Genomic DNA, 15,064 nt, shown 5'->3' with positions numbered 1-15,064 from the left:
TCTTCATATTTCTCAAATTAAAATAACAACATTAGTTTGTAAGATATTTTGAAAGCCCATATTTATAAAAAATATATATATATATATATATATATATATTATTTTCGGCAGGTAGAGAATATATATACACGATCTGATAGTATAATACTATTTCTTTGGAAGAAATATATTAATTGGCCAAAGAAAAAAGTATAGAAAGTAGAAGAGGATTTTTTCAAAAAAATAAATAAATAGAAGGGGATCATTAACTGTAAGTGTAAACTGAGAGCAATATACATATACTACTATTTTATCAAAAAATAACAATATACTGTTTTTGAATAAATCTTTACACCAAATTTGATGTATGCATCTGATTTTACAAATATATTGGGGTCGTGTTTCAAAAGAAAAAAAACATATTGGGGTTCCTAATATATCTTAATTTAAAAGTAAAACATCAAAGTAATGGGAAGTTTTTCAGCATTCTATATATATTGTGGAGATTAGGCAAGTAGTCATATATTTTTCAAATTTTTCCATAATTTCTGAATATAAATTATAAATTATAGTTTGGATTAAGTATTTGCATTTATAGTCCAAACATTAAATTTATAGGAAAAAAGGTTAGGCAGAACGATAAATGATTTATTTTGCTTAAAATAGGTAACTAAATCCAGCAATAAGAAAAAAAAAAAGATGCATATTTAACTAACTGAACACACAACACGATAATTGTTTTGTTGACTTATACGACACAGTCTATTGAAGCTGGTCCAAAATCAATCCATTGAGGTATGGTAAAATGTTTTAACGTGAGTTAATTAAAACCTGCCAAACATTGTGAGCCCCATCGTTTTTCGCATTTAATTTTGTTTTTTCTTTAACTGAAAGTTTAATAATTAAACCGGAGTTTAGCTTTGACGGTTTCAAGAGGGGGATCGCATCACCTATATAAACTCCGCTACACACCCGCTCTTCTTCCTCCATCGTCATCAGATTTAGCGTTCCCTCACCAATCTCAGCTCCATCTTCTTCGTTAGTGTGTAGACCACAGAGGCTTGCACAAAGGTATGATCAATTGTATCTTCTCCCTCTCTCTTTTCGAGATCCAATCTCGTTTCGATCCGTGTCGGTGATCGGCAGAAAATTCACGTAATTTCATTTCTCATTTTACGTTTTTTTCTTTCACCATGTACTTTTTTGCATGTATCAGATCTGATATTTTTGATTGGGTTGATATAAATTGGTGTAGCTTCACGTAATATTCTGTTAATGTTTAGTGTTTACGTAAACGGGCATCTTCTGATTCTTACCGAACCAGATCTGATTTAAAAAAAAAAACAAAAAAAAAAACTGTCAAAGTTTAGTTCTTTATATATGTTTTTCTTTTTTTGCTCCAGTGTTCTTTTTAGTTGTTATATACTTTGTGTGGTGTTCGTATTATTAAGACTTGTTTTATGTACTGAACTTCATCTCTTAATCTTGGTGATTTATTTATGGCATTGATTACTTATGGATCTAACCTTTTTCTTTGGAGGTAAATTCAGATTTTACAAGCGAAAAAAAAATGGTGAAGATATGCTGCATTGGAGCTGGATACGTCGGTGGTCCAACCATGGCCGTCATTGCACTAAAATGCCCATCCGTCGAAGTAGCCGTCGTCGACATCTCAGTCCCAAGGATCACCGCCTGGAACAGCGACCAGCTCCCCATCTACGAGCCAGGTCTCGACGACGTCGTCAAACAGTGCCGCGGAAAAAACCTCTTCTTCAGCACCGACGTCGAGAAACACGTCAGAGAGGCCGACATCGTCTTCGTCTCCGTCAACACCCCTACCAAGACCCGCGGCCTCGGAGCGGGCAAGGCCGCGGACTTGACTTACTGGGAGAGCGCTGCTCGCATGATCGCTGATGTTTCCGTTTCCGACAAGATCGTGGTAGAGAAATCGACCGTCCCTGTCAAAACCGCGGAGGCCATCGAGAAGATCCTCACGCACAACAGCAAAGGGATCAAGTTCCAGATCCTCTCAAACCCCGAGTTCCTCGCCGAAGGAACCGCCATCGAGGACCTTTTCAAACCCGACCGTGTGCTTATCGGCGGCCGCGAAACCCCAGAAGGGTTCGCGGCCGTGAAAGCCTTGAAAGACATTTATTCCCAGTGGGTACCCGAAGAGAGGATCCTCACCACTAATCTCTGGTCCGCCGAGCTCTCCAAGCTCGCAGCTAATGCCTTTTTAGCTCAGAGGATCTCATCTGTGAACGCGATGTCAGCTCTATGCGAGGCAACGGGGGCTAATGTCACTGAGGTGTCCTACGCCGTCGGTAAAGACTCAAGAATCGGTCCCAAGTTCTTGAACTCGAGCGTCGGCTTCGGCGGGTCTTGTTTCCAGAAGGACATCCTCAACTTAGTCTACATCTGTGAATGCAACGGCTTACCAGAAGTCGCCGAGTACTGGAAACAAGTCATCAAGATCAACGACTACCAGAAAACAAGATTCGTCAACCGAATCGTCTCCTCGATGTTCAACACCGTCTCCAATAAAAAGATCGCTGTTCTCGGTTTCGCCTTCAAGAAAGACACTGGAGACACGAGAGAGACCCCGGCCATCGATGTCTGCAAGGGTTTGATAGGGGACAAGGCTCGCATCAGCATCTACGACCCGCAGGTCACCGAGGAGCAGATCCAGAGAGACTTGACCATGAACAAATTCGACTGGGACCACCCGCTTCACCTCCAGCCAATGAGCCCCACTACTGTGAAGCAAGTCTCGGTGGCTTGGGACGCGTACGCCGCGACCAAAGACGCTCACGGGATCTGCATTTTGACCGAGTGGGATGAGTTCAAGAAGCTGGATTACGAGAAGATCTTTGAGAATATGCAGAAGCCGGCTTTTGTGTTTGACGGGAGGAACGTGGTGGATGCTGAGAAGCTGAGGAAGATTGGGTTTATTGTTTACTCTATTGGTAAGCCGTTGGACCAGTGGCTCAAGGACATGCCTGCTCTTGCTTAAACGGCTAAAACCAAACAAGCAAAACAAAACTCTTCCTTTAGCTTTTTAATTTCATGTTTTTCTCGAATTATCATATACTTTTGTTCCCTTTTTACTATGTTTTGATCAATAATTGTCGCTTTTGTTTTTCGTATGAAAGTTCAACAGAGATGTTTAGTTTTTTTTTTTTTTTTTTTTTGGTAATTATGTACCTTCTGGATTATCATATCATATATTGTAACCTTCCTTTAAGTATTATTTCCGTAATATAAAAGTTTTCTCCAATTGAAAATCACAATAGTTTGTACTCCTACAACCGTTAAAATAGTGAGTGAATGGTAGAGATATTCGAAAACATGCTACCTGCCATGTTCGAACCTTGTACCTGAAAGCAAAGAGTCACTATCTCTATTCTTAATAATTGACTAAAATGCCCTTTTCTTGTTGTTCGTTGGCTCAGTGCTCAACTACTTATATCTTCTCTGTTTGCTGCTACGGTCTAAGGGAAAATCCCAAGAAGAAAACTCAGAGATCACCAGAACCGATGAAGAAGATCTTGTTCCGATGCGGTGATTGTGGATAACGGTTCAGGTACCAGAAGTGTCTTTCGAATCATCAAGCGGTGATGCATTCAACAACGAACAAGAGGGTTTGCGAAGAATTGGTTAAGAGTCTTTGTAGTAGTGTGAGGAAGAAGAAGAAGAGGTCGAGAGTTATTAGGTACAAGAAGACTCCATTGTCTTGTTCGTTTAACACTATTCTTGATGAAGAGTTAGAAGTGGCGGAGTGTTTGATTCTTTTGTCTAAGAGTAGTCCCAAGTTTGTAGTAGACGGAGTGAAACTTGCTGGTGAAGCAATGGATGCTGTGCATGAAAGGGCTAGCGGTTTCTTGAGACACAAGAAACTGAGAAAAGATGCTGAAATTGAGTTTGGGTTTGTCAGCATTGATCAAAAACTTGGGGAAGAAAGGTTAGTAGATGCGAAACATCGAACGAACCAGCTATTTTCTTGGGAGACAAGAATAAATTCGATCAGCAGAAACGAAGAAGAGCCGGTGAATCTGAATCTAGGGTTTTGAGGAATGAGCAGATACTTGTGACACAAGTGTGAACTTGAATCTGGGGACACTGAGTTTGTTACTGAATGTGATAAGAGGAATGTTGAGCATTTACTGATTACTCGAAAACAGAGCAATGATGAGGGTTTGGGGCTTCTCAGTGCTGTTCCTTTTACTGTTGGGGTCAAGTTTTACTGAAACTCTGTTTTCTCGAGTAGAATTTGAAATTGGTAGTCAAATTTTGAGACTTTTTTGCTCTGTTCTTTTAGATTAGAAAAGTCATAATTGAATGTGTCGGTTGGTCTATGCCTATGGTATTCAACAACAAAACTTTTGAACATATAATAAATGAAATTAAATAAACTACTTTTTGGTAACATGCTAAACGAAAACGACAGAGAATTGTACAAGTTCTTGTAATAAATTTGAGAAAATCCCTACCAGCTAGAACAACTTCAAAACCATTAGTGTAATGATCCACGCAGTTTCCATGTGGACGATGCCAATTTACTCCGCTGGTGGCCTTAATCTAACGATTATGAATAAATATTAGCATCTAACTATAAGAGGTTAGGAAGATGGAGTATATTAATGTCTAATTATCCTGAATGAAATATTAAGTTTATTATATCAACTAAATTGTCAATTTTTCATTGATAGTACTATATCAAATCATTAAATAGGAGGAAGGAAAGATGAAAAAGCAAAACTATTGGCTTAGCCATGAAAATAGGTAGGAGACAATGCTTAATTATAGCTGTCTATAAAACGATCCCTAAACTCAAGCTCTAGTCACCAATTAACTCCCATTATATAATTTTAGATCTTCCATTAGTTACTCCTTCCATTTCATATTAAATGTCGTTTTAGAGAATTTTTTTCGTTACAAAATAAGTGTCGTTTTCTATTTTCAATGTAAAATTTATTAATTTTATGCAAAATTTATCTCCAGTGGATTGAAATATGGTTAGGTGTATAAGTAATAGTGTTTTTTTTATAGGAAATGTACAAAATTAATTGTTTTCTTAATCCGTGTGCCGAAACTTAAAACGACAATATATATAGAGTATCATTTTTCTTTTTGTTTTTGGGGATAGTCTTTTTTCTTTTTCTTTTTATTTGGGTTTGGAATAAATATATTTAGAATTAGATCCACCGGCAAAACTCATTGAGAATCAAAGCTCTTTGTTATTCCTCCCTCTCATTTTTTCATTTCTTCTTCTTCTTCTTCCTAGCTCTTTGATTTCGAATCTTGATCTCTGTCAAGGTCTGCTCAAGACGTGATTTTGCAGCAAACCCATTTAAATTCTCGTACTCAATTTCGGTTTAAAGCAATCTCCCAGAGGAGGAGGTGGCGGGAATCTCAAATTCGTATCTCTTACACTGGTGGTCGGAAAACACCAATGCGGCGGTCTACGAGAAGACCACAAAGAATAAGGACAAGGAGCCAAACAGAGACGGGTTTGGAGGATAGTTGGAGAATCTGATCGGCGGATCTGATGTTGGGATTGGGATTGATAGGAATTACAAAAAAGGATGCAGCTTCACGTATCGCCTAGCATGAGAAGCATCACGATATCGAGCAGCAGCAATGAGTTTACTACTTCTGACTTGATGAAGATCAAACTCGCAGCTCGCCACATCTCTTACCGCACTCTCTTCCACACCATCTTGATCCTCGCCTTCTTGTTGCCTTTCGTCTTCATCTTAACCGCTCTTGTTACCCTCGAAGGTGCCAACAAGTGCTCCTCCATTGGTAACAAAAAAAAAAAACCTCTTTTGTTCCTTCCTTCGTCTTCATCTTAACCGCTCTGATTGTGTTGTGTTCTTTGTCTTTACTGTTTTTTTTTATCTGGATTAGATTGTGTTGGTAATAAAAAAAAAAAAAAAAAACCTCTTTTGATCATTTCTTCGTCTTCACTGAATCTATAGTTTCTGATTGTGTTGTGTTCTTTGTCTTTACTAGTTTTTTTTATCTGGATTAGATTAATTTAGATTATATTTGATAAAAAAAAAAGAAGATTAATTTAGGATTATATATTTTGTTTCGTGCAATGATTGTGATATTCTTTATCAGCTGGACTTTGGCAGGTTGACAAAAAAGTTAGCATCTTTTTGGTGTTCAGTGTCTCAAGAATGTGCATTTTTGAGCATGGGACTTTTAGTGTTCAGTTGAGCATTTTTGGATTTTTCTTGTTAGGTCCCCCACTAATGATCTTTTACATGTTAGCTGTTAGATATAATGCCACTATCTATTTTCTCACATTTTATACATTAATTTTGTAGGATCTTTTATTTGTATGGAGTTAAAACTACAGATTCATCCTCCTTACTAGGTTTAGACATTCATATGTTATGGTTTAGGATGTTCATTTCATTTGCCTGAGTTTCTCCATTCTAGATTGGTGTTTTTTTCTAACCCAGCGCCCTTGTGATGCTCTTGTTTAAGTTTCTCTTTTATTTCTTCTTACTTTTTCAGATTGTTTAGGGAGGCGGTTAGGTCCACGCCTTCTTGGTAGAGTAGATGATTCAGAGGTGAGTTGTTACTTTCTTTCATCTCTGCTATTTTTTCACTACTTTTTCATGTTCTTTTTCTTCTTCTTTGTGTTCTCTTACTGCAGAGACTAGCTAGAGACTTCTACACAATCCTAAACGAAGTAAGCACTCAAGAGATTCCACATGGTTTAAAACTTCCAGATTCATTTCGCCATCTTATTTCCGATATAAAGAACAACCGCTACGATGCAAAAACCTTTGCTCTTGTCTTACGAGCCATGGTACGTACGTTCTTTCTCTAAAGCTAGCCATCTAAACTAAAAGAACATTATCTTAATGTGATTTGTTTATCTCTTGTCTTAAAAACAGATGGAGAAGTTCGAACGAGACATCAGAGAATCCAAATTCGCCGAACTCACGAACAAGCACTTCGCAGCGAGCTCCATCCCCAAAGGCATCCACTGTCTCTCACTAAAACTAACAGACGAATACTCATCCAACGCTCACGCTCGGCGTCAGCTCCCATCGCCAGAGCTTCTCCCTCTTCTCTTGAACAACTCTTACCACCATTTCATCCTCTCCACCGACAATATACTCGCCGCATCCGTCGTGGTCTCCTCCGCCGTGCAGTCGTCTTCAACCCCGGAGAAAATCGTCTTTCACATCATCACGGACAAGAAAACTTATGCTGGTATGCATTCTTGGTTTGCGCTTAATAGTGTTGCGCCTGCTATTGTGGAAGTGAAAGGCGTTCATCAGTTTGATTGGTTGACGAAAGAGAATGTTCCGGTTCTGGAAGCTGCTGAGAGGCATAATGGTGTTAGGAACTATTACCATGGGAATCATGTCGCTGGGGCAAACCTTACTGAGACAACTCCGAGAAGATTTGCTTCGAAGTTGCAGTCTAGAAGTCCAAAATACATATCTTTGCTAAACCATCTTAGGATATATATACCGGAGGTAATCTTATGCCCCCCCTCCATTGTTCAGCTTTCAACTGTGCTATATAGTGAGGCATTCGGTTCGGGTCGGTTTGGGTTATGTCGGTTTGGTTCGGATTTCTATTTTTTATAAAATCCAAAGTGGAATTAAATTAGAAATAGTTCGGAGTTGGTTCGGATTTAAAGCCAAAAAAGGAAAAACCACGAAAACCCAAGTTGAACCCGGAAAACCCGAAAAATATTCAAGTAATTCGGGTGTTTTTGGATATCTTTTATTTAAATATTATACTTTATATATACAATTTTTTAAAATAATTAATATTTAATTATATTTTGAATATTCATGTATCTGTTTGGTTCCGGTTCGGTTTCGTTTTCAAGTTTAGAAAAATGGGAACCGTTCCAAGTTTTTGTAAATTTCGATCCTGTTTCAGTTTTCCGGTTTCAGATAATATACACAGGACTAGTGCTATATGCTAATCTTCTCTTAAAATCATATGCTAATTTCCTCTCTCTCTTTATCTTTTTGTTATAGCTTTTCCCAAACTTGGACAAGGTTGTCTTCTTAGACGATGATATAGTAGTACAGAGAGACTTAGCTCCGCTTTGGGACCTTGATCTTGGTGGTAAGGTCAATGGAGCAGTAGAAACTTGCCGGGGTGATGATGAATGGGTGATGTCAAAGCGTCTAAGGAACTACTTCAACTTCTCTCACCCGCTCATTGCAAAGCATTTAGACCCTGAAGAATGCGCTTGGGCGTATGGTATGAATGTCTTCGATCTAAAAGCTTGGAGGAAGACAAATATCAGAGAAACGTATCACTCTTGGCTTAGAGAGGTAAACTATTAAAGAAGCCTACACTCTTTAGCAGAGTTACCTCACTCTTTTACTCTGTTTGGTTTTGTTTTTTGCGCAGAATCTAAGGTTGAATCTGGCAATGTGGAAGCTTGGAACCTTGCCTCCTGCTCTAATCGCGTTTAAGGGTCATGTTCACGTAATAGACTCGTCATGGCATATGCTAGGATTAGGATATCAGAACAAGACTGACATAGAAAATGTCAGGAAAGCTGCGGTGATCCATTACAATGGGCAATCGAAGCCGTGGCTGGAGATTGGCTTTGAGCATCTCCGGCCGTTCTGGACAAAATACGTTAACTACTCCAATGACTTCATCAGGAACTGTCACATCTTGGAGTAGTGAAAACGGAAACTTTCAGATAGATATTAAACGTACTGCGGGTGTAGAAGACAGAGGGAAGATACTAGAAAGTAAAGAGACAAAACAGGAGCACTGCAGGTTTTACTCACTCTAAAGATTCAGAAGTATTAGTTTGCCCATATACATAAGAAGCTTGTTGCAGCTAAAGGGGAAACTGCTGCATAAGAGAAAGAGAAAGATAAGAGATAAAGATTCATTCTTTATGTAAAATAGATGGTACCCTTTTTGAAATTCTTTCGGTTTCAATTGGAAAGTCCAGTTCTTGAATCTTTCATAAGAATAGAAAAAGATTTGATTTGTTTTTGGTTATTAAGGGGTCATGACTAGAAAGACCAGTTGAAGAACAATTATACGCTTGTTGCAATTGATCCACATTTCTTATTATATCATTTTAGGTTGGTATGGGGATCATAAGACTTTTCTCTTTAGAAGTGTATCTTCTTTCTTAGCTTCATAAACGTGTGAAGCTGTGAGATTTGCAATGTAATCTGTGAAGGTTATACAAGATAAATTTAGAAATGTAATCTTCTTTCTTTTTTTTTCTCTTCTTGTAGTTTTTATTGTGTGACAAGATTGGCTTTTTGATAGCTTGAGGTTTGGCTTCAAATGTAATTCTGATTCGTAACACCCGTGGAATCATTAGATAACATTTAAAACTTGCACATTAGAGTGAGTCATTAAAACACAACGGCATAACAAGTGAATTTACAAAATCTTATTGGCTTATTCTTCTCTCGAGCACATCATAAACCTCATTCTTCTTTTTTCATGAGCAATGAAAGATTTATATTTTAAACAAAAATAATTTTTTTTTTTTTGTCAAACAACAAAAATATATAAAAATGTATACTAAAAGGAAATACAGTTCTGACGCGCTCCATGAGCTACTTATCAGTGAGTAGGACTAAACGTGGCTTTTCTATTGGAGCGTACAATACACGCTCTGTAACTGCAAGTGATTTACGTTTTTTTTAAATTCTCTTTACAGTCTTCATGGGCCGACCTCCTTAGCCCAACTTAATATTATGTCTACATGGAAAAAAGTCATATATTTCCGTGATGGAACACGTGTCAGAAGAAGGACTACGTGCGTAGATGCGCACCTCATCCCGCGAGGTTCACGAAGCCTCCGGCGTCGTTTAGCACCTTCCACCCTTCTTATCACCACCTTCCTCGCCAAACCACGCGAAGACGGAAGAAAAATAACAAAAAGCGTTACCTTTGCTGAATTCTCAAGTAAACACCTCGCCGTTTCGGCGAATTCTTACTAAACCGCCTGTTGTCTCACATCCTCCTATCTGAACAGTTTGCCGTTTTTAATATCTCCGACCAAATGGCGACGACTGCTACGTCGGCGTTTAGTGGTGTGATCGGCGTAGGATCGGAATCCCGAAAGGTTTCTACTTTCTCCCATCTCCAACCTTCCGTTGCTTTTCCGGCGAAGCCCAATTCCTTCAAATCACTGAAACTGAAGCACAGCGCGAGGCTCACGCGGAGGCTCGAGCATCGGCCGTTCGTCGTCCGATGCGAAGCTTCTTCCAACGGAAGGGTAAAGTCTCAAACTTTGAGTTTTGATTCTACTGTAAAGGTGAACACTCTGTTTGTTTGGTTGTTACAGCTGACACAGCAAGAGTTCACAGAGATGGCGTGGCAATCGATAGTTTCGTCACCAGACGTGGCTAAAGAGAATAAGCAGCAGATTGTGGAGACAGAGCATTTGATGAAAGCTCTCTTGGAGCAGAAGAACGGTTTAGCTCGGAGGATCTTCTCTAAGATCGGTGTGGATAACACTAAGGTTCTAGAAGCGACAGAGAAGTTCATTCAACGCCAACCAAAGGTAACAAACAATGTCTCTTTAAATGTTTTTGGAGGCTAGTGTGAATTTAGCTAGCGACTTTCAGGTGTATGGAGAATCTGCTGGTTCGATGTTGGGACGTGATCTTGAAGGTCTGTTTGAGAGAGCAAGAAAGTATAAGAAAGACTTGGGAGACTCTTACGTCTCGGTGGAGCATTTGGTTCTTGCTTTTGCTCAAGACAAGCGGTTTGGTAAACAGTTGTTTAAGGATTTTCAGATATCTGAGAAGAGTTTGAAAGCTGCTATTGAGTCCATTAGAGGGAAACAATCAGTCATTGACCAAGGTTGGTGATAATCTCACTAGCAATGTGTTTTAATGTGGTAAGAGACTTAAATGTTTTGTGTTGACACAGATCCGGAAGGTAAGTATGAGGCGTTGGAGAAGTACGGAAAAGACTTGACAGCAATGGCGAGAGAAGGAAAGCTTGATCCTGTGATTGGAAGAGATGATGAGATCCGTAGATGCATTCAGATTCTATCCAGGAGGACTAAGAACAACCCTGTGTTGATTGGTGAACCTGGTGTTGGTAAAACCGCAATTTCAGAAGGGTAAAACTGTGATAAAAAAACACTAAGTTATCAGATACTTAAGCTTATGTCTAGGTAATGCTGATTCCAATTTTTGAAACAGACTTGCTCAGAGGATTGTGCAAGGAGATGTACCTCAAGCTTTGATGAATAGAAAGGTATTCAAATTCAACAATAAAAACCAAACTTTTTTTCTTACAGGTGTCTCAATAGTCTTTTGGTTTCTTTTCAGTTGATATCTCTAGATATGGGTGCGCTTATAGCTGGAGCAAAGTATCGAGGAGAGTTCGAAGATAGACTAAAGGCTGTTCTCAAGGAAGTCACAGACTCAGAAGGCCAAATCATTTTGTTCATCGATGAGATCCACACAGTTGTTGGTGCAGGTATGCTATGATCTTTTGATTGTATGCGAACAGTTTGTTCTTGCAATGGTTTTGAAATAAGTTTGTTTTGTTTTGTTTTTTCATTCTTTAAGGTGCCACGAATGGTGCAATGGATGCTGGTAATCTACTAAAGCCGATGCTTGGTCGAGGCGAGCTAAGATGTATAGGTGCAACAACGCTTGATGAGTACAGGAAGTACATAGAGAAAGATCCAGCCTTGGAACGTAGGTTTCAACAGGTTTATGTCGATCAACCCACCGTTGAAGACACGGTTTCAATTCTCCGTGGTTTGAGAGAAAGGTATGAGCTTCATCACGGAGTTCGCATCTCGGACAGCGCTCTAGTGGAAGCTGCAATTCTCTCCGACCGTTATATCAGTGGCCGGTTTTTACCTGACAAAGGTAAACGGTTGATAGTACTTTTTTGCTACCATATTATATTAGCCATGGGCATTCTGTTCGTTTCGGTTTGGTGCTAGAGGTTTAGGATCTTTTCGGGTATTTAGAAAGTTTGGTTTAGATGCGGGTAATAAAATTAGGAACCGGTTAGTATCCGAAGTTCAGTTCCGGTTCCTTGGTTAATTAGGGTTAATGTCAGAAAATTCAGGTTTTTCGAATTAAATATCAGATTTATTTGGGTTTTACGGACAAATATTTGGATAATTCAAATAATTTTAATTATTTCGTATTAAAAATATTCTAGTAATTCAATTTTTTAGATATTTTGGTTTCTAAATAATATTTTTAAATTATTTGATTAATCTGAAACTAAATATAGCTAATATCAGAGATATAGAATCTGTTCGGATAATTGATAGGATCCAAACCCGAACCTAACCTCAATTTTCAGTTTGGTTTTTTGGTTTTATCTTATCATGTCTTCATTAACAGACTGTGTTACGAACTCTCTGTTAATTGGTTTTTGTAACTGATTTTGTTAATTGGTTTTCCAGCAATTGACTTGGTCGATGAAGCAGCAGCCAAACTAAAAATGGAGATCACATCAAAACCCACAGCTCTCGACGAGCTCGACCGCGCAGTGATTAAGCTCGAAATGGAGAGACTATCACTAACCAACGACACAGACAAAGCTTCCAGAGAAAGGCTGAGCCGGATCGAAACCGAGCTATTATCACTAAAGGAGAAGCAAGCCGAGCTAACACAACAGTGGGAGCACGAGAGGTCCGTCATGTCCCGTCTCCAGTCCATCAAAGAAGAGATCGACAGAGTAAACCTCGAGATCCAGCAAGCCGAACGCGAGTACGATCTAAACCGCGCAGCAGAGCTCAAATACGGAAGCTTAAACTCTTTGCAGCGTCAGCTAAACGAAGCTGAGAAGGAGCTTGACGAGTACTTAGGCTCTGGCAAGTCGATGTTTAGAGAAGAGGTGTTGGGTAGCGACATAGCTGAGATCGTGAGTAAATGGACTGGCATACCTGTCTCCAAGCTCCAACAGTCAGAGAGAGATAAACTCTTACATTTGGAAGAAGAGCTGCATAAGCGTGTAGTGGGTCAGAACCCTGCGGTGACTGCAGTAGCCGAAGCGATCCAACGGTCGAGAGCTGGTCTCTCTGATCCTGGCCGTCCGATAGCTTCCTTCATGTTCATGGGACCGACAGGTGTTGGTAAAACCGAGCTGGCTAAGGCCCTCGCGTCTTACCTCTTCAACACGGAGGAAGCTCTGGTGAGAATCGACATGAGCGAGTACATGGAGAAACACGCCGTGTCGAGGCTCATCGGAGCTCCTCCCGGATACGTCGGCTACGAGGAAGGAGGGCAGTTAACGGAGACCGTTAGAAGAAGGCCTTACTCGGTCATCCTCTTCGACGAGATTGAGAAAGCTCACGGGGATGTGTTCAATGTATTTCTCCAAATCTTGGACGATGGGAGGGTTACTGACTCTCAGGGACGTACGGTGAGTTTCACCAATACGGTTATTATCATGACATCGAACGTTGGTTCGCAGTTTATCCTGAACAACACTGATGATGATGCGAAGGAGTTAGCTTATGAGACAATTAAACAAAGGGTTATGGATGCTGCAAGATCGATCTTTCGTCCTGAGTTTATGAACAGGGTTGATGAGTATATAGTTTTCCAGCCTCTTGACCGCGACCAGATCAACAGCATTGTCCGGTTACAGCTTGCTCGTGTCCAGAAGAGGATTGCGGACAGGAAGATGAAGATAGAGGTCACAGATGCGGCGGTGGATCTTCTTGGGAGCCTTGGGTACGATCCTAACTACGGAGCTAGACCTGTGAAGCGTGTGATACAGCAGAACATTGAGAACGAGCTGGCAAAAGGTATCTTGAGAGGGGATTTCAAGGAAGAAGATGGCATTTTGATTGATACGGAGGTCACAGCGTTCTCTAATGGTCAGTTACCTCAGCAAAAGCTCATTTTCAAGAAGATTGAGTCAGGAACAGCAGATGCTGGAAAAGAAGAAGAAGCTTTCTCAAAATAGACTACCTTTTGAAGCTCAACAAGTTTCATACTTTTTAGTACAGAACTTCGAGTGACTCACTTGTGACAGAACACAATGTTAAAACAATTTTTTTTTATGTCAATGTGAGTTATATAAGTGCTGATGTCTCAAAATCCTTTATGTGAATGAATCTCTAGAGATGCGGTTCACTTAGCAGAATTACACAAATTGTCAAATTTACAGATGTTTTCACACATCAATGTTACATTGATTCGAATTTGTTAGTCGTTTTTGAGAGGAAGTTCCATTTTCACTTCCACCCAACAAAGAATGTCTCCTTTTCAAATACGTTTTCTTTAGCAAGGCCATTGTCTGCAAAAAAATAACAAGTTTTATGATTGTTGTCAGGTGAAAGAAGCTCGTCTTGTTGTATACCAGTAAGAGTAGGTTGGGATTTTGAACCAAACCGAACCAAAAATTTTGGTTAGAAGTTCTGTTTTCATTAAAAAAAACACACAAACCATACCAAAAATCTGAACAGAAATAACCAAATTTCAAAATGAACTAACCGGAATTAATCGAATTTATCTGAAATTTTAATAAAATTAAATCAAAATATAACCGAAATCAAAAACTTGGTAACATTTTCAAAACCGAACTAACCAAATACCAAACCGAACTTTATTTTGGATTAATTCGGTAAGATTTAAGCTGATCTGAGCTAACCGAAAACCAAACTATCTGAACCTGCATGCCTAAGTAACTAAGTAAGAGAGTAGGTTTTGTAGAATACCTTGTTTCTTCTCTATGAGATTGCCCATTAAGGATTCGAACCGAGCTGCTGAAAAAGCCGCCGCGCCTTGCTTGCACCCCGACCAGTAAATGAGGAGCTTGCCGAGTGCTCTCGCCAGTTGCCGTCGATGCAGTGGCTGCCGCTGGACTGGAGATCGAGCATCATTCTTGGAGAGCGTGTTTTGTAGAACTCTTTCTAGAGAACTCGTTTGGCAAAATCGTCGAACCATTTGCATACGCAGGAGAGCGCTACGACTAGCTTCGGGTTCCAGTTTAGATGTTTGGGGAGTGTGTGCAACGGTACTGCTTTGGTAGAATCATTCTCTTTGTTGTTTTCAGTTACATGAGGAAAACACAAAGAGGGGTTTCCACTGCAGAATGAGTAATAAGAGATTCA

General features: G+C 39.6%; 3 protein-coding genes across 3 annotated transcripts; all 3 read left to right on the top strand.

The window, feature by feature from the left end:
• The first annotated feature begins 726 nt into the window (after positions 1–726).
• On the top strand, positions 727–3,155 carry LOC106319126 (UDP-glucose 6-dehydrogenase 3-like). The gene is made up of 3 exons (XM_013757369.1): positions 727–774; positions 874–1,050; positions 1,530–3,155. Exon 3 carries the CDS (start codon positions 1,550–1,552, stop codon positions 2,990–2,992), a length of 1,443 nt encoding a protein of 480 aa, XP_013612823.1. The 5' UTR covers positions 727–774; positions 874–1,050; positions 1,530–1,549; the 3' UTR covers positions 2,993–3,155.
• Positions 3,156–5,132: 1,977 nt separating this feature from the next.
• LOC106322558 (probable galacturonosyltransferase 14) lies at positions 5,133–9,087 on the top strand. Its single transcript, XM_013760616.1, has 6 exons — positions 5,133–5,784; positions 6,508–6,563; positions 6,650–6,805; positions 6,894–7,484; positions 8,001–8,303; positions 8,383–9,087. Exons 1-6 carry the CDS (start codon positions 5,565–5,567, stop codon positions 8,662–8,664), a joined length of 1,608 nt encoding a protein of 535 aa, XP_013616070.1. The 5' UTR covers positions 5,133–5,564; the 3' UTR covers positions 8,665–9,087.
• Positions 9,088–9,761: 674 nt separating this feature from the next.
• On the top strand, positions 9,762–14,081 carry LOC106327049 (chaperone protein ClpB3, chloroplastic). The gene is made up of 8 exons (XM_013765056.1): positions 9,762–10,234; positions 10,304–10,522; positions 10,587–10,824; positions 10,894–11,089; positions 11,172–11,226; positions 11,301–11,451; positions 11,544–11,852; positions 12,404–14,081. Exons 1-8 carry the CDS (start codon positions 10,019–10,021, stop codon positions 13,912–13,914), a joined length of 2,895 nt encoding a protein of 964 aa, XP_013620510.1. The 5' UTR covers positions 9,762–10,018; the 3' UTR covers positions 13,915–14,081.
• The last annotated feature ends 983 nt before the right edge of the window (positions 14,082–15,064 follow it).

Source organism: Brassica oleracea, chromosome C2, assembly GCF_000695525.1.
Source record: "Brassica oleracea var. oleracea cultivar TO1000 chromosome C2, BOL, whole genome shotgun sequence".
Classification (NCBI taxonomy): Eukaryota; Viridiplantae; Streptophyta; class Magnoliopsida; order Brassicales; family Brassicaceae; genus Brassica; species Brassica oleracea.
This window is presented reverse-complemented; position numbering and strand designations above follow the sequence as displayed.

Coding starts and splice junctions, on each gene's coding strand:
- LOC106319126 (XM_013757369.1), top strand. CDS start 1,550: ATGGTGAAGATATGCTGCATTGGAGCTGGATACGTCGGTGGTCCAACC.
- LOC106322558 (XM_013760616.1), top strand. CDS start 5,565: ATGCAGCTTCACGTATCGCCTAGCATGAGAAGCATCACGATATCGAGC. Junction 5,785..6,507: donor CAACAAGTGCTCCTCCATTG/GTAACAAAAAAA, acceptor TTACTTTTTCAG/ATTGTTTAGGGAGGCGGTTA. Junction 7,485..8,000: donor TTAGGATATATATACCGGAG/GTAATCTTATGC, acceptor TTTTTGTTATAG/CTTTTCCCAAACTTGGACAA.
- LOC106327049 (XM_013765056.1), top strand. CDS start 10,019: ATGGCGACGACTGCTACGTCGGCGTTTAGTGGTGTGATCGGCGTAGGA. Junction 10,235..10,303: donor AAGCTTCTTCCAACGGAAGG/GTAAAGTCTCAA, acceptor TGGTTGTTACAG/CTGACACAGCAAGAGTTCAC. Junction 11,227..11,300: donor AAGCTTTGATGAATAGAAAG/GTATTCAAATTC, acceptor GTTTCTTTTCAG/TTGATATCTCTAGATATGGG.